The sequence below is a fragment of the Phocoena phocoena genome, chromosome 4, assembly GCF_963924675.1.
Source record: "Phocoena phocoena chromosome 4, mPhoPho1.1, whole genome shotgun sequence".
In the NCBI taxonomy this organism is placed as follows: Eukaryota; Metazoa; Chordata; class Mammalia; order Artiodactyla; family Phocoenidae; genus Phocoena; species Phocoena phocoena.
The window spans coordinates 77,401,238-77,426,735 of NC_089222.1; the positions used below are offsets into that span (position 1 = coordinate 77,401,238).

Here is a 25,498-nt window from a genome sequence, read left to right on the forward strand (position 1 = left end):
TAGATAAATCATGCAGGCCACAGATGTGATTTAAAATTTTCTAGTAGCTATATTAAAAAGGCAAAACAAGCAATTTTAATAATGTATTTATTTAACCAATATATTCAGAGTATTATTTTCATATATAGTCAGTTTAAAATTATTAATGGAATATTTGACATTTTTCCACACTAATTCTTTAAAACCTAGTATCTATTTTACACTTACAGGACATTTTAACCTGTACTAGCCACATTTTAAGCTCAGTAGCCAGTGGCTACCATACTGGACAGTGCAGGTGTAGTGTTTCTCCTTCTCCGGGTGGCAGCGACTGGCTGGGGTAGGAGAGGGGACAGGCTTCAGCCCAGGTGGATGTGCTGGGGGGGCCCCAGGCTCCCAGGTAAGGGCTGGGTGATTTGTGGTCGTGGTGACCAGATGCTAATTGGGGCTGGCCTTTCTGCAAGCCTCCCATCCTGAAAGTGACCTTGGATTGGGAAGAGGGGTGCTGTGGGGGGGGGTGGCAAAGGAGCAGCAGTGGTGGGGGCGGAAGTACGAGGCGTGGGGAAGCAGAGCTGGGTGTCGAGGGGCACAGCAGGGGCTGGGGGGCAGCAGAGCAGGCATGGAGGCTACTTACTGATGCAGGGAGCAGCCCTGAACAGCCCTCCCCAACTCCTGTTCACAGAGACTTCAACAACAACGGGACCTCCCAGTGGTGAGTTGAAGCTGTTTCTCCGAGTGTCCTGATAACAACCCCTGCCTGCCCTTGGCACCGAGCAGCCAGAGGCCACCAGCGGTACCCAGGTGGGAGGGGGCCTTGGTGGCAAGGTGGGTGATGGAGGAGGAGGCCCTCCCCTCCCTAGGTACCAAGGGGGCCTCACTGGGTAGGTGCCCTTCTTTTATGATCTCCCTACCACCCCAAGATGATTTATAGACTCAGTGACCAAGGTCATCAGGATCCACACGTCATTCCACAGGCCTCAAGCTCTCCCCAGGGGCATGCATGAGATCCTGGGCGCAGGAGAACAGGTGCCCCTTCTGCCACCAGAGGAGAGGAGCAGAGGAGAGGCCTGCAGGGTGTGTAGGTTAGGCCCTGCCTCGGGGCTGCTCCTGGGCAGGGAGTCTACACAGCCTTCAAGGTTTGGGCTCTCTGCTGGGACAGGAGCAGGGTCGGGGACAGCTGTTTTTATTGGGAGGATTAATAATGTTAACAGAAATATAGTCAGACAATAACAGCTAGCAGTTTGGGATTTTCTACTGTTTGTCAGACACTGTACAAGGAGTTTGCATACAGTGTCTGTAATTCTTGCCGCAATCTTGAAATATGGGTGTTATCCCATTTTACAGATTAGGAAACTAAGGTTCAGAGAAGTTAAGAGGACTTGCCCAAGGTTGCCCAAAGATGGTCAGTATGGCCTGCCTGGCTCCCCTGTTACAACCCCTGTCTTGTCAACTGAGAAAGAACTGAGATGTACATGCTGCCTTTTACAAGGGCCTCGTTCATCCCCTGATGTAACCAGAGGGAAGCGCCCCAGTGATGGGGGAGAGGGAGCCATCAGGAGAAGAGTGCTGGCTGCTGAGCTGCAGGCTGAGCCGGGGCTGAGCAGGGGCTGCCCACTGAGGAGGCTTCCTGGAGGAGGCACACCTCAGGCAGTTAAGAGGAGGAGGGTGAGGATAGGGGGGGCTGGAGTGGGAGGTAGAAACAAAGGCCTGAGGGGCCTCAGAGCCCGGCATGAAGTGCCAGGACATCTACCTCCCGCCTGCAGCCCTGAGCACGCGACCAAGGTGGCGCTGAAGGTGGTGACGCCCATCATCATCTCCGTCTTTGTGCTGGCCCTGTACCTGCACGCCCAGCAGGTGGAGTCCACCGCCCGCCTCGACTTCCTCTGGAAACTGCAGGTGGGTGGCCCCGGGCTTGGGGGTCGGGGGTGGGGTTGGGTGGGGCGGGACCCCCAGGCCTCATGGCACTTTGTGAGTGAGCAGTTCATCCGCTGGGCTGGGCTGGGCGGGGGGTCTGCACTGACAAGGCGTCCTGATCAGCAGCTGACCGGTGCCCCGCGTCCCAGCGAGTCTGCTCCCTGCTCTCTGGGGCCAAGAGGCAAAACCCTGGAGCTCCAGACAAACCCACCCTTGACAGTACCTGGTACCGGGACTCTGATGGGCCTGGGAGAGAGGCTCTTCAGTCACAAAGACAGTGGGCATCCAGATGCCGGGACAGAGGGGAGGCATGGACAGGCCCAGTTTGTGGCAGAGGCAGCAAGGAGTCAGGAGGGCAGGGGGAAAACAGTGGCAGGAGGAGAGGAGAGAAGTAGGGGGAGTGCATTCCCGGGGCCGCGGAGGCCTTAGTGCAGGAGTTGGTGCCAGAGGCTTCTGAGCAGGGCTCGATGTGACCTAAACTGGGCTTGAAGACCCCTCCAGGGGAAGATGGCTGGAAGGGGCATCAAAGATCGTCGACAGGAAGTCCAGCCAGGTGGCTGTGCCCTGGCCTTGATGAGAGGTGGCTCAGGCAGGGGCAGAGGTGCTGGGTGCCCCGGTGGGGCTGGAACCCAGCCAGCACTCTGCCCTCCAGGCTCTGTGCCCTGCGCCGTGATTGTGTCCACCTGCGGGAGGGGTGCTGCTGGGCCATGCACAGGGTACTCCAGGTGCTACAGCAGCAGCCCCTATGGCCCCTTCCGACCTGCTGGACCACCTCAAAAGATGCAGGAGGGGGCACCCAAGGGCCCATGAGAAAGCCTGGTCTTGCCTTTTATATATATATGTATGTTTAGTTTATTTTATTTATTTTTGGCTGTGTTGGGTCTCCGTTGCTGTGCCGGGGCTTTCTCTATTTGTGGCGAGCGCGGGCCACTCTTCGTTACGGTGCGCGAGCTTCTCATTGTGGTGGCTTCTCTTGTTGCGGAGCACGGGCTCTGGGTATGTGGGCTTCAGTAGTTGCGGCACACGGGCTCAGTAGTTGTGGCTCGCGGGCTCTAGAGCACAGGCTCAGTAGTTGTGGCGCACGGGCTTAGTTGCTCCGCGGCATGTGGGATCTTGCCGGACCAGGGCTCGAACCCATGTACCCTGCATTGGCAGGTGGATTCTTAACCACTGCGCCACCAGGGAAGTCCCAAGAGAAAGCCTGGTCTTAGATGGGAGTGAAGGTGGGGTTCAGACCTGTTATTCTAGCCCAGCCGCCTGCAAGGCCTAGCTTAGCCCGGCTTTTTTTTGCCTCCCCTGGCCTGGCCCCTGTGTGCAGACCACTTCTTCAGCTCATCTGCAACTCGCTTAGGCCTCCTCCATCCTCTGCTTCCTAGTAACGTTGAGATTAAAGTCTTCGGGCTGGGGCAGGAGGCCCTGGATTTTCACGGGATGCTGAGTGAAGACGGGGGCATCTGGCTGCCCCTGCTATTGGGTGTCTCTGGTGGGGATGCCCTGAGGCTGGGGGAGCATGTTTTCCATGCGGAATGCCCTGGGTTGGGAGGGGCCTCGGGGTTACCCAGTGTGAGGCTGCACCTTCTCTTCTCAGAGGGCAGCCTCCCAGCCTCCTCCCGACTTACTCATGCCTCTCTTCTTGGGGAAGCTCCCAGGAGGTCCCCGAGTCTCTCCTGGGGGCTGACCAGGCTTTGTGGGGTCCAGGGCCAATGCCCCTCCACTTCTCTGCTCACACCCCCGCCTCCCCCCAGGAGCCCCCAGGGAGCCCCTCCCAAGGTGGTTGCTGTTGGGTGACCCTGTTGTGTTACAAAGGCCCCGAGAAGGGGGCGGAGGCCAGGGAGGGTGAGCCTGCCACTCCGCATCTTTGTGACCAGCTGCCCCTTGACCCGCATCTCGGGGCCTTGTCCAGCTCCTGAGGGCACAGGGTCAAACCGAGGCCGCCTGTCTGCTGAGCAGAGTAGCCTGGAGCTTCCCCGGAGCCCCTACCTCTGACTCCCCGGTGCCCAGGCAATAGCAGTTTTCTTGTAGCCCCGGAAGACCTGGAGGAGCCATGAGGCGGGGTGCCTGTCTCTCCCAGAGAGCTGAAGCCTTCCAGCTTTCAGCCAGGGTGAACCCCCCTGAACCAAAACAGCCAGGGAAAAAGGGGTGTGTTGTGGACAAGACTTCCTCCAGTCCCCTTGGTCTGAGGCCCCAACATCTGCCCAAAGCACTCCCGTTGCCTCCTGCGTCCCCGGCTGCAGCCTGCCCCCATCCATCCCCCCACCGACCCCAGCTGTGCTGAGGGTTTGGGGAGGTTTGGAGACCCAGTCGATGTCAGGCACTTGTATTGTCAGTGTTTCTCTCCACATGTGGCTGCAGAAGCAGGTCATTTCCACTCTTTATCTTTCCTCCCTGACTTCCTACCCCATACCCATGCACCCCCCCATTTTTACCTTCTTTTATGGAAGTTTTAAAAAATAACTTTAAACTTACAGAATAGTTAAAAGAACAGTATAAAGATCTCCACCAGTCCCTTCATCAGATTCCCCAGCCATTTGTCTACATATGCTCCGTCACCCCGTCTCTCTCTTTTCTGAAACGATGCCCCATCAACCCCCTAAATTCTCCAGTGTCTACCTCCCAAAAGCAGGGACACTCTGCATTATCCCTGTGCGAACTCCCAGTCAGGAAATCAACACCGTCCACCCACAATGCCATCCCACCCACAGAGCTGTTCACGTTGTGTCAACTGTCCCAGTTCTGGCCCTGGATCCCATCTGGTGTACCCTATGCATTTAGTTGTCATGTCTCCTGTCTTTCTTCTCCTCTCATGTTTGCCAGTCTTAAAGAGGTCCTTACTCTGTGACCCTCAGTCTAGAGCCCTTGATGTTTCCCATGTCCAGACTCAGGCCATGCCTTCTTGGAGGAAAACGTGGAAATGACACTGTGCACTTCTCAGAGCATCACCCTGGGGACTCCTCTATGTTGGTCTGTCCCACCCGTGGTGACATTTACCTTGATCACCCACTCAAGTGGGCGTCTGCCAGATTTCTCCACTGTCAGGTCCCCATCTTCCCCTTTGTACTCAATTAGCATTTTGTGGAAAGATACTCTGGTATTACGCCAATATTCTGATCTCCAGCAAACCTCACCCACCAGCCTCAGCATCCATTGCTGACTCCTGCCTGCCAGGTAGTGATGACCTCTGTCTGTCATTCCTTCTGCATGTGTTAATCGGCATTCTCCTGTAAGGCAGGGCTCTCCTCCTCCCCCTCGCATTTACTTGGTCATTCATTTATCTGCATCAGCACAGACTCCCAGATTCCTATCGGATTCAGTGGGGTTTACTCTGCTCCTCCCGCTTATTTTAATGCTTTAATTGTCCTGGCTCTGGTCGGTGTGTCTTCAGTCGGCTCCATCATTCTTTGAGCATCTTCTTACTTTCTGGCACAAGAAGATGTCTGGGGCTCGTCACGTACTTTCCCTTCAAAGTGCCCCAGTTCTTTTGAGTGGAGAATGGTATTTAGAAACCCAGATCAGGGCACTCCGTGTGCTCACCGTTCTAGGTCCTCTCTGTGGACAAAGCCAGGAAATGTATGTAGGTATAGAGGAACATAGAAACCAACATACACATACACACATACATACAGATGGATACTACTCCAATATCTGTCTGTTGATATTTAAAACCGTGAGCTTATAGCAGCACCCCCATTGCCAATGCAACACCTCAGGCTTCTTTCTAGCCTTCTCCCTTCCATGCATGCAAATATCATCTCTGGCAGTGAGAACCTCCCCTTCCATTCCTTTCATCTATTTACTCATTTGCTCGACGGACCCGACCTCCCACCCACCCCAGCCCCCTTCTCTGCCCTACCATGCCCTCTCCCCCTCACTGCCCTGCTTCCTTGCACACTGGACATACCGCACGTGGCACCCCTTCCTCTGATCACTTCCTTCTTCAGGCACCAAGGGCTCTGCACAAGGGCGGGAAGGAAGGGAAAATTGGAAGGGAAGTGGCTGAGCACTTCCCATTTTGAAAACAATGAAGGCCATGCACACGGTGTGTGTCTGCGGGCGGGTGGTGAGCGTGTCTCTACCTGCTCCAGGTGTGTCAGCCTCTCTCCACTCAAGCTCTCTGACAGGCCCAGGATGCGTCCACCTCCCTCCATCTCCCCTCGTGCTCCAGGGCTTTGGGGAGGGATAAACAATAACCTGAACGCAGGTCCTCGGGATGGGTGAGTGATGGTCCAGTCCGCACGCCCAGTCTTATGCAGCAGCCCATTTAGCTGTCGGGTCTGTGGTCATGATGGGTGGGTGCGGTGCTGACGGGGAGGTGGGGAGCCTGAGGTTCTTAGCTTTCCTGAAGCACCTGCACGAGGAACACACCCTAACCCGCAAGGCCCCCTCCACTCGGCCTCAGCTCTCGGGAGAGCCCGTTCTTGTCCCCCTCCCACAGCATTGAACTTACTAGCGCCAGCAAGCGTCTGTGGACCCCTAAGCTATCCTGCCTGGGCAGAGCCCAGCCCTAGAAGCAGCTGGCTGTGCTGCATGTCTTGGGCAGAGCTCCCCAGATGTGGCAGCCATACCTGGCCAGGGCCTCTGCGCTTGGCGTGCGTCCCCAGCCGCGTCTCTGCTCCCTGAGTCCCCACCCACAGCCTCCACAGCCACCCTGCCTGCCATGTTGGGCAGAGGCTCTCTGGGAAGGCACGTGTCACATTTCTGCCACCTGCAGGCTGATCCGAGGAGCTGAGGCGCTCCAGCGTCCCCAGACATGTGGGGAGCAGGGGTGGGGGCAGTCAGGTGCATTTTCAGAGGCAGATGGACCAGCTGGGGCTCCTCCACGGGACAGCAGGCGAGAAGTACGGGATTCCCACTCCAGCCTTCTCCCTCTGGCACACCCATTCCCGAGTAGGAGCAGGTGCTACTTATTTATGGGGAGGGCGGTGGTCAGACTGTCCCACCTCATAGGAGCAGAGGTCACCTGGCAGGAAGACAGCACATGCCCGCTGGACCGCCCCCAGGCACCTGAGGGTCCAGGAGCTTCCTCGGGTGTGATCCCCATCCTTGTGGTCACGTTTCCAGTGGCTCCAGGAATGAAGTGGGTCCTCTCACCTCAGAGGCAAGGCTTAGACCCTGAGCCTTAGGGTCCCTGAGCTTTCTCCTTCCCTGCTGGACCCAGTCCTGCAGGTGTGCCAGCTCCTTCCCTGTAGGCAGCCACCGCCTACCGGGAGATCCGGGGCCCTGAGAAATAGTCCTGGCCCTTTTGGATGTTCTAGTTGCAGTGAATAGAAGGGCCTCCATGTGTAGTTAGGGAAGGCCCAGGCGGGCTGGCTGGATCCTTTAAACAGCCCTGCCAGTGATCCTTTGCCTGCCTGCCTGCCTTACCAACACGGCCACCCCCAGTTCAGGAGGCCATTTTGTTTGCCATTGAGGGGAGGAAGCCTGCAGACTCCAGTCTGTATCCCCGTGTCCCTTGAACACTCTGGTCATCTGGCTCATCGCATGCCGAGGTGCAGGACTACCTCTGTGCTTCAGCCTGTGGGCCACTGTTGGCCTCTTGACCCGAGGGCTCTGCACTGCCCCTTTATCCTGGAGAGTGAGCTTGTCCCAGACCCAGGACCCAAGCTAGGGGAGAACCAAAGTCATCAGTGATGTCCTTGTCCCGCCCAGGTGGGAACCTCGGGGTACCTGCACCTCCTGGCCCTGCGGGTTGCGTCTGGCCCTGGGATGAGGCAGCTCTCCGGGAACCAGGGAGAACGGGCAGCGCTTCGAGCCCTTTTCTCTGTGGTCAGTCTGCTAAAGTGATTTTTCTCAAACCGCCTTTCCGATCGCATTTCCCGATATGAAGGAGAAAATGCAAAGTCGAGGAGCCTTTGGGTGGCCGGAGGGCCATTTGGGTGTGGTTTTGGACCATCCCTTTACCCTCCTGCCTTCTCCTCATCTGGGGCAGACAGGATCCTTCCGGCCTCTCCTCCGGGGCCTGTGTCCACTCAGGGTTCCCTCCTTCAGGATCAATGCTCTCATAGGTGTCGCTTTCCAAGAGGTAGGCGGGAAGAGTTAGCTACCTACAGATCTCTCTTTCCTGTTGGTCAAAGTAAGAGATGCTCTTCATAGAAAACCAGGAAGCAGAGACAGCAGCGAGGATGCAAGGTCAGCCCTTGCTGAAATCTTGGGCCTGCGTTGGCGCGTGGGCGGATCGCACTGCCTTTTTCTGAGCAGCACGATGCTTGCCCTCCCTCTGACCGAGTCCTCTGCCCCAGGCCACCGAGGAGAAGGAGGAGATGGAGGAGCTGCAGGCCTACAACCGGCGGCTTCTGCACAACATCCTGCCCAAGGACGTAGCCGCGCACTTCCTGGCCCGCGAGCGGCGCAACGATGAGCTCTACTATCAGTCGTGTGAGTGCGTGGCCGTCATGTTCGCCTCCATCGCCAACTTCTCCGAGTTCTACGTGGAGCTGGAGGCCAACAACGAGGGCGTCGAGTGCCTGAGGCTGCTCAACGAGATCATCGCCGACTTTGACGAGGTGCGGCCGGGCCCCGATGCCCCCTTTCCCATCACCAGATGTGAGCAGAGGCGTCAGGCGCTCTGTGTCCCAGGCACTGTCCCAGGCATCTGCATACATTTCCTCCCCATCACCATGTCACGATGGGGAGGACGTGGCCCCCGCACGTTAAGCGTCCTGCCTTGGGTCACTGCCTGCAAGCGGCAGAGCTGGAGTTCCAGCCCAGCTGTTTGAATTCGCAGTCTGTGCACGTTGGCTGCCCCATCGAAGCCCCGCCTGGCTGACTCGCCCCCATCACCCGCCGTTCCTCTCATGCCATCTAGGATTGGATGGGGCTCAGGCTGGGACTCAGCATTTGAGAGAGTCCGAGGGAGGAGGAGTTCCCAGGCTAAAGGAGGAGACAGGACAAAGATGCAAACCCCTGAACAGCAGAGGCAGAAACAAAGACATTTTCTTCTTGGTTTATTACTCCCTTGTTGAGCACCCAGTGTGTGCCAGGCCTTGGGGATGCTGTGACCAGTAGAGCAGTCTCGGGGCTGGGAGCTCACCGCGTAGTGAGCGTGAGAGGGATGAGCCAGCGGGAATACAGGGGCTGGGGCGTGGAGCTGGGACCAGGCAGTGTCAGAAGCAGGCCCCGAGACTCCCGGGCGGCGGGGTAACTGGAGTTGGCTGCAATGGGTGTGGACAGGCTTCCGGCAGGTCCTGGAGACAGGAGGAGAGTGTCCTGCTGGACAACGGTGAGGAGGTCTCCCTGGGAGGGATGGAGACCTGAGCCGGGAAAGGGGAAAATGGCTGCCAATCCCTGTCGGAGGACAGAGCCCCAGAGGTGACTAGTGACCTGGCCCCAGGGGCTCTTGTACGGGGCTGGGCTCATAGATAGCCCACAGCCACTAGACAGCCACAGGGTAAGTGCCGGAGAAGACCAGACTGTTGGGGAGCACCAGGGCTTTGCACTGAGTTGGTGACGGAAATGGGCCCCCTGTGTGAACTGAGGAGACAAGAGGGGCCGTGCTGCTGCACTTCCCTGCAGACCTCAGTGCCCAACTTGGGGGTGACCCAGTTTGTCCTCCATCTGTCCAGATCATCAGTGAGGATCGGTTCAGGCAGCTGGAAAAGATCAAGACCATCGGCAGCACCTACATGGCCGCCTCGGGCCTCAACGACTCCACCTATGACAAGGTGGGCAAGACCCACATCAAAGCTCTGGCTGACTTCGCCATGAAGCTGATGGACCAAATGAAGTACATCAACGAGCACTCCTTCAACAACTTCCAGATGAAGATTGGTGAGCCCGGCCTGGAGTCCCGAGGGCTTGTTGGGACTCCCACCCACCATCCCCCATGCCGCCACCATGACCCAGTCCGAGCAGAGGCTAACACTGCAGTGTGTCCCTGCCCGAGGGGTGGGGGTAGGCCCCCATCACACAGCAGAGTTCTCCCAGGGCCTGGAGGTGCCCCTCTGCATGGTGGTAAGCACTGGACACCCTCTCTCTGAGTTCCTGCCTCTCCCACTCACTGCGCCTGCCAGAAAGGCTTTGTGGGGGGATGCTGTGCGCCAAGGGCAGAGGGGCCCCCAGTGGGAGAGGCGGGAACTCAGAGAGAGGTTATCACTGAGCTCCAAGTGGTTTCCGTGCACACGTGAGCACGATCTTCTAGGTGCCGTGAAAGCTCTTCTGGTCTACGCGAACTGGGGAAAGAAATGGTGAGGATGTGGAGATAAGTCAAGTCCACATATCCTTCCCTGGATCCCTTCTTTGTCAAATGCCTTGGCCCTCGCTGTGTGGCTTTGAGGAGCTTCGTAGATGCTGTGGTGTCCTGGAGGCAGGGCCGCTGCGGGAGAGAGTGGGGAGCTCTGAGCAGAGGCCCTGGGTCAGTTTCAAAACAGGCAGAGCCATACTCTACTTGTTCAGAAAATCTTTGAACCAAAACCCTATATAATTTTTTTTCATTATTTGTATTAATTTTATTACTTTATTTCTTAATTGAAGTATAGCTGATTTACAAGATTATATTAGTTGCGGGTGTACAACATAGTGATTCAATATTTTTATAGATTATACTCCATTTAAAGCTATTATAAAATATTGGCTATATTCCCTGTGCCGTACACCTTTTGGTATTCAATTTTGTTGTTTTATTACCCCGACCTTTTATTCTGACACGTTTCAACTCTACAGAAGAGCTGAAAGAATAGCGCAGAGAAAACCCACGTACATCAGCACACTTGCCTGTTCGCTCCCCTACTATATCCACAAAATGATCTCAGAGTCACAACTCTGTGTTGCTTGATAAGGTTCAAGGTGTCTCAGCAGTTTGTTTTTTTAGCATGTGTCTTGCCAAGGATGCCCAGGCTTTCAGAGTAAGAGTTCCTTTTTCAGAAGAAACTGCTTTGTCGAGCATTGCTCTCTCCTCCTTCTGAGGATGGTGGAGGTAAAGAATGCTTTCCAAAAGAGCAGGCCTTTGTTCCTGTCAAAATTTTACTGTATGATCGACCCCCTCTCCAAGAAATATCTCAGGCCAAAAATTATTCAGGTTTCAAATTCTGTAAAAAAGGAACAGAGATTCACCAACAAAAATACTGGTGTTTCAGTTCTAAAAATTAGCACATTAGACTGAAATATTGGATTCCTAAAAATCAATATTGTGATCATGAATGTCCTCAGGGGACCTTTCGTTCTGGCCCGAGTGCTGGGAACTGGGCTTTCCCCGAGGAGCTGGCCGTGTGGGCCCGTGGACACAGGCCTATGGACTGGACCAGGTTTTCGTTTTGCATCGGCTGCTGGAAAGCCAGACCAGAGCCAGCTGGGGGCCTGCTTTAACTGACGGGCAGCCTGTGCTTCTATGTTAATGTCACTCTTGGTTTCCTGAGATGTTGCCATTCTTATTTTCCTTTCACCCCATCTCCCTCATCCGCACTGATCTGCACTTTTCTCCCAGTGTGTACTTATTTCTGTGAGCCGCCCCAGCTCCTTCACTGGACCAGGACTGGGGACTGAGTGGCAGGCAGATAAGTAGCTGGGCAGGCAGTTGGGAGACTTGTGTGGCAGGTCCCGTCCTACAGACTCAGGAACGTCTTCCCTGGGGAGCGTGGCTTTTGGCCAGTGAGGGCGACAGTCCAGCCTGGGAATAGCATGTGAGGTAAAAAGCTACATGTGGTTTGATGGAACCAAAGAGGAGGGTCGTGGAGGGAACAGTTTTGAAAACTGATGACATTTCTGACTTAGTGAGTGGCCAAGGGGTGTATGTGGGAGCTTCTGCTGGGTTTGTGGTCCTGCCGCTCACACACAAGAGTTAAGCAGCAGTGAGGCTTAATAAGGCCCAGTGTGAGAGACAGTTTATGTAATAGGAGGGAGCACCCTGGGGCTTGGAGATGGGGCAGGAAATGTCTAGCGAATGCCGGGTGAGGCAGATGTGTCCAGGAAGGACTTCGCCAGGAGAGAAGGAGGAAGGACACTTGAGGTGGAGACCAGCACGGCAGAGGCTCAGGGGCAGGGTTGCTCAGTGTTGTCTTGGGCGGGACTGGGAAGGCAGACAGACCGGAGCAGAAGTGTAGGAGAGAGATGGAGAGGGAGAGCCCATGTGGACGGTGCTGTGGCATCACCGCCCTGGCTCAGAGGCCTGAGGGAGGATTACCTGGAGAGAGGAGACTCTGGGGGCAGGGAGGTGGGCTAGGAGGTAGGTTCTAAGAACGAGAATGGTGGCACCCCTGAAACAAACAGAGGAGCAAGGAAGAAGAAAATGGCGAGTCTGGCATATTGAGTCCGAGTTGAAGGTGAAAACTTAAATGCCACCGAGAGAGGGGGGATTAAGGAAAGGCAATCGGACAACGCAGAGGTTACCGGAAACTTTGAAGAGGGCAGTCTAGCGGTGGGTTTGCAGGAGCCGAACGTTGCCTGGGTGGCGAGGACACAGGGGCAGCGGCTATGTGATTGGGTTCCTGTGGTCTCAAGATAGCAAGCATGCAATGGGAGCAGAGCAGTGGCAGCTGTGGGGTTAGCACAGCCTCAGGGCGGGAGGACGCTGGGTGTCTTCAGGCCAAGAGTCGGGGGGAGCGAGAACGGTAGTGAGGGCAGGCAGGGCAAGCGTCAGTCTGAACCCTGATGAGCACTCTCACTTCTGTCCCCTGCAGGGCTCAATATCGGCCCCGTAGTGGCTGGGGTGATTGGGGCCCGCAAACCGCAGTACGACATCTGGGGCAATACAGTGAACGTGGCCAGCCGCATGGACAGCACCGGCGTGCCCGACCGCATCCAGGTGAGTGCACCCCTGTGGGGACCTCTGCGTGATGCTAAGTGGTCTTCCGCAGGCCGCCCGCTGTGCCCAGTCAGAATTTCCGCAGCCAGATTTGAGGGTGATGGGGCAGTTGGCGCTGGTAATCTTGGAAGCTTGGAGAACACAATTGTGTTTTGGTCCGTCGGTACCTTGGACAGATCTTCTACCCTGTGCAAGCCCTCTACTGGCCACAGAAGGAACTGGGGGGGATGAGGGCAGCCAGCTGCAGATGCCAGGCCACCAGGCACGCAGAGCGGACACGAGGCGGCCGCAACGAGCAGGGTCTTGCCAAATGGAGCCCACAGCACTCAGGGCCTAGCTCTGAGAACCAGACGAGGCCACTGGTCCCGGCATGGCGCTCCCACCAGCCTCAGGAGCCAAGGCGCCTGGCCAGAGGCCTGGAGACGTTCTCCCGTCTTCACCCTTTGCGTCTGGTGCTTGTGATTCCCAGGCCTGCTGCTCTTCAGCCTCTTTTCTTTGTTTTTCTCAGGCCTTCCTTGATTCTTTCTGCTCCAATCTGATACAGAGAGGCCCTGGACTGGGCTCTAGTCCGGCACCCCCAGGTCCCTGTGAGGCTGTGGCCGGTCATTTAGCCTCCCCGGCCTCGGGGGCCACTGTTAAGGTCCTTGCTCACACGGACTCTGCTTAACTGGCCCCTAACTTCTCTCCCCTGGGGGGCCTCTGAACAAAGGGGCTGACCCCAGCACAGCCCTGGCTGGCCTGTGGGTGCTGCCGGAGGGCCCTGGCCAGATGGCCTTCTCTCACCTCCATCCCTGTGCCAAAGCGGGGGGCGGGGGAACGGACAGCAGGATGGGAGTGGGGGTCCTCAAGGGAGATGGGGAGACAGGATGAGTGTTTACAGAGCCTCCAACCCCAGCCACAGACAGGTGTGAGGGGCTCAGTCAGTAACCACACGACAACCCAGCACCTCGCCTTTGCATGGGGCTTACCTTTCACGGAACATGCTGCCCCCTCCTCCCTGGTCCGACAGCAGGCGTGTGATGGGGGCGCTGGCGGGGGGCGGGTGCTGGCTATGCTCGGAAATGGCTCTTGGATCACCTTGGGGTGAGGCACTCGTCGTCCTCCTGCTCCTGTGCCCCCTGCTCTGGCCCTTCGCCCTGCAGTAGTGCTGTGTCATTACTGAAACCACCTGTGAGTGCTCCTCTTTGTTCCAAAAGCCAAAGCAGACAGGCAGTACCATCTGAAGTGAATCCGGGCTCTAGCATTTATTAGCTACGTAACATCGGGCAAGTGACTTAGATTTTATGAGCCTGAGGTCATAGTTCTTACCTCACAGAAGGATGAAATGAGATCACCAGTGGTTCTACAACTGTCTGTGGTGAAAAACTGGTTTCTAGAACTTTCTGATCACTCAGGAGTGAGACTTCGGTAAACCCTTGGGCAGTGATTGTGGGGAGTCAGACGGCTGTGAGCTCCTGAGCGCCTCCCCTCAGCGTCTGCGTTTCTCCCACTGTGGACGATGACAGGCAGTTTGCGGGCCGCAGGCACACACGAGGTGCTCGCCACGCCAGGCAGCAGGGGTGGGTGCTGCCGCCCTTCCGGTTTCTGAGGCCCTTCGTTGCACGAGCCGCCCCGCAGGGGCACGCTGCCCATCCTTCTGAGTCGGAGGCAGTCAGGGCTCAGGTCATGAATGGCCTGTCCTCTCTCCTCGTTTGCCTCCTAGGTCACCACAGACATGTACCAGGTGCTGGCCGCCAACACGTACCAGCTGGAGTGCCGGGGTGTGGTCAAGGTCAAGGGCAAAGGTGAGATGATGACATACTTCCTCAACGGAGGGCCCCCGCCCAGTTAGCAGCCGCTGCGTACGCCAGGCAGCCTGGCCTCCAGAGAAACGGTGGAAGCCTCGCTCCAGCCCACGAAGCCGCCCTGAGATTTTCCACTTTGACTCCAGAAGCAGCTTCTGCCTTGGCGGGCGGGCGGTCTCCGTCCCAGGCCCCGGGGTGCCAGCGTCCTGCGAGCACCAAGCTGACCAAAGATGTCTCCCCCTGTAGTAGATGCCGCCAGACTCGGTCGGAATCTCGTTTTCTAACGGGTGCTGCGGCGCGGGCGCGGGCGGAGAGACGCCGCTGGAGGGGCCTGGGCGCGCGGCAGCTCTGTGTGCGGGGCCGCGGGAGCACGGCCTCGGCGGGCGGGAGGCGGCGCCACCTGACCTGGGGCCCTGGGGCTGCTTTTCTATGTGAACCTTTAAACTTCAGACCGAGACCGAGGCCGAGGCCCTGCTCCGTGGTGGAGGGGGCCCGGCTCAGGAGTGCTGGCTTTGGAGGGACCGAGGCCTTCCTCGCGGGCTCCTCCCACACCCACACACACAGCCGGTGCCCCTGGAGGGGGCAGAACTGCGAGGGGGAGGCCAGAGGCCCCGGAGCAAGGAGTGGCGGTTCTGAGAAAAAGAAAATATTTATTAAATAAAACAAAACACGTTTCTGTGCCCTTCTTTAGACTATGCTAGTTGTATGCGTGTAAGAAACCCACAGGTAAAGCAGGATGCCACTGGGGAGGGAGGGCGGGGAGCCCAACTTGTCTTTTTGTATTTTTTACTTTGTATTATTGAAAACCTTGGAGATCTAACAAATATACCAAATTCTATATTTTGTAAATTCTCTATATTAGAAAACAGCTGTGCACAGCAGGGCATTTGTGCTCATTTGTACTGTACGTATGTCAGTGTACTGGAGTGTGTGTGTGTGTGTTTATGCTGCGGAACTGGTCTCATTCAGGACACCTGTTTCCCTCACTTCAGATTTCCCCAGGTCCAACCAGAACAGTGAGCATGTCCTTTCGGGGTACCATAGGTAGGAAGATGCATGCACACATTACCCCACCTCTCTCTCTCTCTCTCTCTCTTTCACACACACACACACACATATCACTTCGCCTAAGTAAAATGCAAACAAAATGAAAAGAAGACAAAAGCTTCTTTCCCATCTCAGGCCAAGTCGGAATCAAGGGAAGCAGCCTCAACCTGCCGTGGACAGCTCGGCCACCTTCCACCCTTCCACTCCCTGAGATGTCAGCATTTGCTGCCTGCAGAGAGGCAGCTTCTGCAACTCTGAGAGCTCAGCTGGTGTTGGGGGTGTGAGGAAACCTCGCCTGCCTGGCTCCTCTGTTGGCCGAGGTGCAGGTGGCTCTCTCAGGAGATGATCCCTCAGACTTGGGGATGTAATGTGCAGTTCTCAGGCAAGGAAAGGGCGGTGGCCTTGCTCTCCACCTGCAAACCAGACAGAGGAAAGAGTAGAGGCCAGCTTCAGAGTCCATGGGGCAAAGCTAGCAGAAATTTCGTTTTGTCTGATTTTTGTTTTGGGGGGAGGAAGCAGTCAGATATACCAAGAAAAAGCTCTATTTTTTATACCCTATGAGGGAGGCATTTGGGAAATGATATACTATTATAGAGACATATTCAAACAGAATCCTTTGGTCCTGTGCCCAGATCTTCTCGTTGCTTCTCAGGGCAGCATTATTCTTACCTCCAACATGGGCTTGAAGGAGGTGAGGAGGCAGCTATGTGCCAGCTGCGAAATGTTACTTTGATGCCCACCTGCACCACCTCTCACTGGACACTAGCACCACCCTCCCCTTTCCACACACTGTCTCCGACCCCAGTTTGAACACAGCTCTGAGAAGCAAAGCTTATGGACCTAAAACTGGCAGCCTTAGTCTCTCTGTGCTTTTGCTGCTCCAGCCTCTGAATTCTGCATCACGCCTCTTGCATCTGTCATGAGGGGCCGGCTCTCTCCCTGGTGTTGTATTCAAGTCCCTGACCCCTCCATATGGCCCGCCAGTGGTGCTGGGTTTTCATTTTGCTCCCAACCTGAGTAATGTGTGTGCTGAGTTTCTCCTGTGTTTCCCCTGTTGGTCATGGCCTCCCTGGCCTTGTGGGGACCCATCCTCCCCATCCCGGCAGTGACTGGTGACAACGTGTAGTGCTAGCTCTTCATTCCCTCCAAGGGGTGTGCACACTTTTTATCCCTGCTCTTGCAAAAATGAATACAATTATGATTTCCCATGGAAATTGAAAAGTCTATTTAACTAATTTAACTATTAAACACTTTCACTGGTAACGTGTCCTGGTCTGATTTACATCGTGGGCCGTGGGCCTGGCTCCAGCTGGAAGAACAGTGCACTCAGCACAGGAGAGGCACTGCGGAGGGAGCCTCAGAGGGTGGAGAGTGCCCCTGAGTGGGCACAGTGCACTGCTGTGGCGAGAATGTCAGCTGAAGACTGCAGTCATTGTAGCAACAGGTGGGAGAACGCTGGTGACCTTGGACTGGTGACCTTTGACATGCCAGGGTGCAGGAGGCTGAGAGATGGAGAGATGAGGAGAGGGGCCAGGGGTGAAGGGGACAAGGGATGGAGGATGGAACCAGAAAAGATCCAGGGTCAAGGGGAGGATGTTTTAAAACAGGTGAGCCAAACATGTTTCTTTGCTAAGGGAATGAAAATTGAAAATACAAGAGGGAACACAGATCATCGAAAGGGCCCAAGTAGGTGGCAGTGGGGGAGATGTAGGCAGGAGGTGAACTGACTTGACCTGGATAGCTAAGAACAAGGGCTACCATTTATTAGGCACTCTGTGTGCCAGAGCATGGGATAAGCACCCTACAAACATGCCGTCATTTAATCATCCTGGCCACCGCATTTCACTGATGAAGAAACAGAGAGGTTGAGTTACTTGCCTAAGTCCACACAGCTGGTAATTAACAGATGAGATTAAAGCGGGTCTGTCTGGTAAGCCCAGGCAGGGAAGTAAGTTCATGTGTGTCCAGGACTCCTCCTCCCCTGAGAGGAAGGGAAAGGGGGGGTAGGAAGCCAGGGGACACTTTTCAGCAATTCCCAGCTGCTGTACCCATCAGATGCAGGGTTATATTTGGGTTCAGGAAATAAAACCAGAGGGGCTTGGTGAAATTAAATTGAACACAAGTGAAAATGAAGGAACTGTTGAAAGACACTTCACTGGGGTTCATTGCAACAATGGCCACATGGGGACACAGATGTGGTAGTCCTGGTCCTAGGCAGGTCTCCTGCCCCAAAGAGAATAGACATTAGGAATTCAAATGTGCGTGGTGAAGGATGTAATTGCATAGAGCTAAAGTTTAATTCGAAGATCTTTTCAGGCCGGAGTGAAACCGTGGGTAATTGTTAGTCAATTCCATTTCACCTGTAACCTGCCTTCACTAATCAAGGTCATTTTAATTGTTGCTACAAAAGACTTGCGTGTCCTCCAATCTGCACGTAGCCGAAACAATAACATATTGGCCCGAGTTGTTTTCCAGAGACTTAGAGTCAGCTGCTTCTGGTTCAAGCTGAGCTGGTTAAGACTCTTAACCACCAACCCTTCAACTAGGCATGCGCAAGTGACCTTTTGACCGAGCAGAGGCCGGTAGCTTAGTTACGCTTGCGCAGAACAAGGATTTTTGCACCTTTTTCCAATCACCTTTCCCCACACTCCATGGTCCTCAAACCGCCCTGCTTCTTTATTGGTTATCCTATATAAATACCCCGAGCCCCTTGCCTTGGGGAGGTGGATTTGAGGTGTGTTCTCCCGTCTCCTCTCTTAGCTGCCTTGCAAATAAACCCTCTGTTTGCTGCAAACCTTGGCGTCTCAGCGTTTTGGCTTGCTGTGCTTCGGTGAGCATGAACCTGGTTCCGTAAGAGGTTTGGTGAGCTAGCCAGAAGGTAAGTCCAAACGGAGTTTTGCCCATGGTTCATCAGCCCCCTGCCAGTATTGAGAGCCTGTAGACAAGTCCAAGTAGCTGCCTGGGCCATTTGTTCCAGGGGCGACGTCTCCCACCCCCTACCCCACGCGGGATTTACCCAGGGAGGTGCCGCTGACCTCCGGTGCTTAGTTTCATTTTGGAGTGAAGAAACGGTTTGGAAGATGTCTTTTGGATGAGAAACCTTGTTAAAGAAACACCTGTGCAAGCCTGACCAGATCATGGGCTGGTAGGCCCACCTGGCGGGATTGTGGCAGATGAGGTAAAAGGTTACAGCTGCTGAGGGACCCTGTACCTGGGTTAAAGGCTTGGGACTCCCGTGGTTTTGGTTTGGTTTGGTTTTGTCTTGGTCTTGTTTGTCCATGTCTGTGTTGGGTTGTCTTACTTATTAAGAACTGGCTATTGGGGATTGAGCTTCTTGGTGACCATAGCAAGGACTGGTAGAAAGATTTTGTTGCTGTGAGCACCTGGCAGTAAAGCCCCTTCAAAATCGGAAATGTTAATTCAGTTCCCTCTTGCAGCCTTCTAGGCTGCGTTCTCCAAAACTGAGGAGATCTCAGTTATGAATCCACGGGAAAGAAAAAGATGCTATTTTTTGGTAACACTGCATGGCTTTAGGCCTAAGACCAAAATGGCCTGAAAATGGATCCTTAAATTGATAGGTTTTTTTTGACTTTTATTTTATTTTTTTATACAACAGGTTCTTATTAGTTATCCGTTTTATACATATTAGTGTATACATGTCAATCCCAACTCCCAATTCATCTCACCACCACCAACACCCCCCCACCACTTTCCCCCCTTGGTGTCCATACGTTTGTTCTCCAAATCTGTGTCTCAATTTCTGCTCTGCAAACCGGTTCATCTGTACCATTTTTCTAAGTTCCACATATGTGTCTGAATATACAGTATTTGTTTTTCTCTTCCTGACTTACTTCACTCTGTATGATAGTCTCTAGATCCATCCACGTCTCTACAAATGACCCAATTCCACTCATTTTTATGGCTGAGTAATATTCCACTGTATATATGCACCACATCTTCTTTATCCATTCGTCTGTCTATGGGCATTTAGGTTGCTTCCATGTCCTGGCTATTGTAAATAGTGTTGCAATGAACATTGGGGTACATGTGTCTTTTTGAATTATGGCTTTCTCTGGGTATATGCCCAGTAGTGGGATTGCTGGGTCGTATGGTAATTCTATTTTTAGCTTTTTAAGGAACCTCCATCCTGTTCTCCATAGTGGCTGTATCAATTTACATTCCCACCAACAGTGCAGGAGGGTTCGCTTTTCTCCACACCCTCCCCAGCATTTGTTGTTTGTAGGTTTTCTGATGATGCCCATTCTAACTGGTGTGAGGTGATACCTCATTGTCGTTTTGATTTGCATTTCTCTAATAATTAGTGATGTTGAGCATCTTTTCATGTGCTGCTTGGCCATCTGTATGTCTTCTTTGGAGAAATGTCTATTTAGGTCTTCTGCCCATTTTTGGATTGGGTTGTTTGTTTTTTTAATATTGAGCTGCATGAGCTGTTTCTATATTTGGGAGATTAATCTTTTGTCTATTGATTCGTTTGCTAATATTTTCTCCCATTCTGAGGGTTGTCTTTTCATCTTCTTTGTAGTTTCCTTTGCTGTGCAAAAGCTTTTAAGTTTCATTAGGTCCCATTTGTTTATTTTTGTTTTTATTTCCATTACTCTAGGAGGTGGATCCAAAAAGATCTTGCTGTGATTAATGTCAGTGTTCTTCCTATGTTTTCCTCTAAGAGTTTTATAGTGTCTGGTCTTACATTTAGGTCTCTAATCCATTTTGAGTTTATTTTTGTGTATGGTGTTAGGGAGTGTTCTAATTTCATTCTTTTACGTGTAGCTGTCCAGTTTTCCCAGCACCACTTATTGAAGAGGCTGTCTTTTCTCCATTGTATATCCTTGCATCCTTTGTCATAGATTAGTTGACCATAGGTGCGTGGGTTTATCTCTGGGCTTTCTATCCTGTTCCACTGACCTATATTTCTGTTTCTGTGCCAGTACCATATTGTCTTGATTACCGTAGCTTTGTGCTATAGTATGAAGTCAGGGAGTCTGATTCCTCCAGCTCTGTTTTTTCCCCTCCAGACCGCTTTGGCAATTCAGGGTCTTTTGTGTCTCCATACAAATTTTTAAGATTTTTTGTTCTAGTTCTGTAAAAAAAAAAAAAAAAAAAAAAATGCTATTGGTAATTTGATAGGGATTGAATTGAATCTGTAGATTGCTTTGGGTAGTATAATCATTTTCACAATATTGATTCTTCTAATCCAAGAACATGGTATATCTCTCCATCTGTATCATCTTTAATTTCATCAGTGTCTTATAGTTTTCTGCATACAGGTCTTTTGTATCCCTAGGTAGGTTTATGCCTAGGTATCTTATTCTTTTTGTTACAATGGTAAATGGGAGTGTTTCCTTAATTTTTCTTTCAGATTTTTTATCATTAGTGTATAGGAATGCAAGAGATTTCTGTGCATTAATTTTGTATCCTGCAGCTTTACCAAATTCATTGATTAGCTCTAGTAGTTTTCTGGTAGCATCTTTAGGATTCTCTATGTATAGTATCATGTCATCTGCAAACAGTGACAGTTTTACTACTTATTTTTCAATTTATATTCCTTTTATTTCTTTTTCTTCTCTGATTACCATGGTTAGGACTTCCAAAACTATGTTGAATAATAGTGATGAGAGTGGACCTCCTTGTCTTGCTCCTGATCTTAGAGGAAATGCTTTCAGTTTTTCACCATTGAGAATGATGTTTGCTGTGGGTTTGTCGTGTATGGCCTTTATTATGTTGAGGTAGGTTCCCTCTCTGCCCACCTTCTGGAGAGTTTTTATCATAAATGGGTGTTGAATTTTGTCAAAAGCTTTTTCCTGAATATTGAGATAATCATATGGTTTTTATCCTTCAATTTGTTAATATGGTTTATCACATTGATTGATTTGCGTATATTGAGAATCCTTGCATCCCTGGGATAAATTCTACTTGATCATGGTGTATGATCCTTTTAATGTGTTGTTTGCTAATATTTTGTTGAGGATTTTTGCATCTATATTCATCAGGGATATTGGTCTGTAATTTTTGTTTTTTGTAGTATCTTTGTCTGGTTTTGGTATCAGGGTGATGGTTGCCTCATAGAATGAGTTTGGGAGTGGTCCTTCCTCTGCAATTTTTTAGAAGAGTTTGAGAAGGATGGGTGTTAGCTCTTCTCTAAATGCTTGTTAGAATTCACCTGTGAAGCCATCTGGTCCTGGACTTTTGCTTGTTGGAAGATTTTTAATCACAGTTTCAATTTCATTACTTGTGATTGGTCTGTTCATAGTTTCTATTTCTTCCTGGTTCAGTCTTGGAAGGTTATACCTTTCTAAGAATTTGTCCATTTCTTCCAGGTTGTCCATTTTATTGGCATAGAGTTGCTTGTAATAGTCTCTTAGGATGCTTTGTATTTCTGCATTGCTGTTGTAACTTTGTCCTTTCTAATTTTATTGATCTCCCTCTTTTTCTAGATGAGTCTGGCTAATGGTTTATCCATTTAGTTTATCTCCTCAAAGAACCAGCTTTTAGTTTTATTGATCTTTGCTATTGTTTTCTTTGTTTCTATTTCATTTATTTCTGCTCTGATCTTTATGATTTCTTTCCTTCTGCTAACTTTGGGTTTTGTTTGTTCTTCTTTCTCTAGTTCCTTTAGGTGTAAGGTTAGATTAGATTGTTTATTTGGGATGTTTCTTGTTTCTTGAGGTAGGCTTGTATAGCTATAAACTTCCCTCTCAGAACTGCTTTTGCTGCATCCCATAGGTTTTGGATGATCGTGTTTTCATTGTCATTTGTCTCTAGGTATTTTTTGATTTCCTCTTTGATTTCTTCAGTGATCTCTTGGTTATGTAGCAATGTATTGTTAGCCTCCATGTGTTTGTGTTTCTTACGTTTTTTCCCCTGTAATTCATTTCTAATCTCATAGAGTTGTGGTCAGAAAAGATGCTTGATATGATTTCAATTTTCTTAAATTTACTGGGGCTTGATTTGTGACCCAAGACATGATCTATCCTGGAGAATGTTCCATGTGCACTTGAGAAGAAAGTGTAATCTGCTGTTTTTGGATGGAATATCCTGTAAATATCAATTAAATCTATCTGGTTACTGTGTCCTTTAAAGCTTGTGTTTCCTTATTAATTTTCTGTTTGGATGATCTGTCTAATGGTGTAAGTGAGGTGTTAAAGTCCCCCACTATTATTGTGTTACTGTCGATTTCCTCTTTTATAGCTGTTAGCAGTTGCCTATGTATTGAGGTGCTCCTATGTTGGGTGCATATATATTTATAATAGTTATATCTTCTTCTTGAATTGATCCCTTGATCATTATGTAGTGTCCTTCCTTGTCTCTTGTAACATTCTTTATTTTAAAGTCTGTTTTATCTGATATGAGTATTGCTACTCCAGCTTTCTTGTGAGTTCCATTTGCATGGAATATCTTTTTCCACCCTGTCACTTTCATTCTGTATGTATCCCTAGGTCTGAAATGGGTCTCTTGTAGACAGTATATGGGTCTTGTTTTGTATCCATTCAGTGAGCCTGTGTCTTTTGGTTGGAGCCTTTAATCCATTCACACTTAAGGTAATTATTGATATGTATGTTCCTATGACCATTTTCTTAATTGTTTTGGGTTTGTTTTTGTAGGTCCTTTTCTTCTCTTGTGTTTCCCACTTAGAGAAGTTCCTTTAGCATTTGTTGTAGAGCTGTTTTGGTGGTGCTGAATTCTCTTAGCTTTTAAAGCTTTTGATTTCTCCATTGAATCTGAATGAGATCCTTGCTGGGTAGAGTAATCTTAGTTGTAGCTTCTTCCCTTTCCTCACTTTAAATATGTCATGCCACTCCCTTCTGGCTTGTAGAGTTTCTGCTGAGAAATCAGCTGTTAACCTTATGGGAGTTCCCTTGTATGTTACTTGTTGTTTTTCCCTTGATGCTTTCGGTAATTTTTCTTTGTCTTTAATTTTTGCCAATTTGATTACTATGTGTCTCGGCGTGTTTCTCCTTGGGTTTAAGCTCTGTGGGACTCTCTGCGCTTCCTGGACTTGGGTGGCTATTTCCTTTCCCGTGTTAGGGAAGTTTTTGACTATAATCTCTTCAAATATTTTCTTGGGTCCTTTCTCTCTCTCTTCTTGTGGGACCCCTATAATGAGAATGTTTTTACGTTTAATGTTGTCCCAGAGGTCTGTTAGGCTGTCTTCATTTCTTTTCATTCTTTTTTCTTTATTCTGCTCCACAGCAGTGAATTCCACCATTCTGTCTTCCAGGTCACTTATCTGGTCTTCTGTCCCAGTTTTTCTGCTATTGATTCCTTCTAGTGTATTTTTCATTTTAGTTATTGTATTGTTCATCTCTGTTTGTTCTTTAATTCTTCTAGGTCTTTGAACATTTATTGCATCTTCTTTTTTTTTTTTTTTTTTTTTTGCGGTACGCAGGCTGCTCACTGTTGTGGCCTCTCCCGTTGCGGAGCACAGGCTCCGGACGCGCAGGCTCAGCAGCCATGGCTCACGGACCCAGCCGCTCCGCGGCATGTGGGGTCTTCCCGGACCGGGGCACAAACCCGTGTTCCCTGCATCAGCAGGCAGACTCTCAACCACTGCACTACCAGGGAAGCCCTTGCATCTTCTTGATCTTTGCCTCCATTGTTTTTCCGAGGTCCTGGATCATCTTCACTATCATTATTCTGAATTCTTTTTCTGGAAGGTTGCCTATCTCCACTTCATTTAGTTGTTTTTCTGGGGTTTTATCTTGTTCCTTCATCTGGTACATAGCCCTCTGCCTTTTCATCTTGTCTATCTTTCTGTCTAAATTATGTTACAATTTTGCAACTAGATTGATTTTGTAAATAGGAAGAAAAGTGGAATGAAATACCTTATGTACAGTCTTTTATGTCATTGTATCAGAGTAAACCTGTACAAAGAAAATAAGATTACAATCCAATAGGAAGGGAAGGCAAAGAAGCCTGTTTTACTTGATCCCAATGAAAAGGAGGACGACTTGCTGTTAATTCAGTGGAACACTCTGCCTGCTCCTCCTCCACCCCCATATCATGAGGCTGCTGCTCCTTCCCTGCCAGTGCCTGAGCCACAGTCTCAGGCCTCCTTCCCCCCTGTCTCTGAGGATCGAGAGATAGGAATGGTCTCCCCCTCTCATATCCACCAGGGAGCTACCCAAACTCTGGTAGGGCAATCCCACTGTCAAGGCAAATCCCCATTGGAGGTATAAAGGCTGAGACTGAGCAGCCGATGGCATTGATCTGGGTCCACGCCCCCTTTTCAACTTCAGGTTTAATCAATTAGAAGAACAACATGCCAGGACTTCCCTGGTGGTCCAGTGGTTAAGACCCCTGCTTCCACTGCAGGGGCCCGGGTTCGATCTCTGGTCAGGGAACTAAGGTCCCACATGCCACACAGTGCAGCCAAAACAAAACAAAAACAACAGTATGCCAATTTATAGAGATGACCCCCAGAAAATGGAAAGTGTCTTTCTGATTTCTGAAACCCACAACCCGGGCAGTTGTTGAAAGTTTATTAAATTCCCTCCGCACCTCAGAAGAACATAGAATGGTGCTGGATAAAGCTAGGGAGGAAGTAGATGGGCTTCACACAGAAGCCCCTGGTAACCCAGTACAGGCTGCTGCAAGTGTAGCTAGCTATAGCAACAACGGACCCTAACTGGGACGAGAATGCTGAACATTATCGAGATTGCATTCTTGCAGGATTGCGAAGAGGGTGCCAAAACAAAGAAGCCTTAATAGAGTACGGGAGGTAAAACAGAAACCAAATGAGGATCCTTCAGAATTTCTAGAAAGGGTCTTTAAAGCCTATATGCAACATGCAGATATAGACCCTAAGACCCAGGTGGGATTGCCCTACCTGAGTTTGGGTAGCTCCCTGGTGGATATGAGAATTTAAAAGATGTTTAATGACTTTTGGTGAGAGCAACCCTGATACACAGAAGAAACTGCAGAAGGTGGAAGGGGCTCTAGGGCTGCCTGTGTCTCATCTTGTTGAAATTGCCTTCAAAGTTTTTCATGGCAAAAACCAGGTTCAGGAGAAAAGGGAACAGTGGAG

The 25,498-nt window shown here is 51.2% G+C and overlaps 1 protein-coding gene across 1 annotated transcript in view; it reads left to right on the plus strand.

Annotated features, from left to right (window-relative positions):
• Positions 1–15,183, plus strand: part of ADCY5 (adenylate cyclase 5) — a 154,878-nt gene extending 139,695 nt beyond the window's left edge. The window contains exons 16-21 of the mRNA XM_065877029.1: positions 662–691; positions 1,743–1,875; positions 8,130–8,393; positions 9,453–9,657; positions 12,501–12,625; positions 14,328–15,183. Coding sequence (XP_065733101.1) covers positions 662–691; positions 1,743–1,875; positions 8,130–8,393; positions 9,453–9,657; positions 12,501–12,625; positions 14,328–14,456 — 886 coding nt within the window. The 3' untranslated portion in view covers positions 14,457–15,183. The remainder of the gene's footprint in view (positions 1–661; positions 692–1,742; positions 1,876–8,129; positions 8,394–9,452; positions 9,658–12,500; positions 12,626–14,327) is intronic.
• The last annotated feature ends 10,315 nt before the right edge of the window (positions 15,184–25,498 follow it).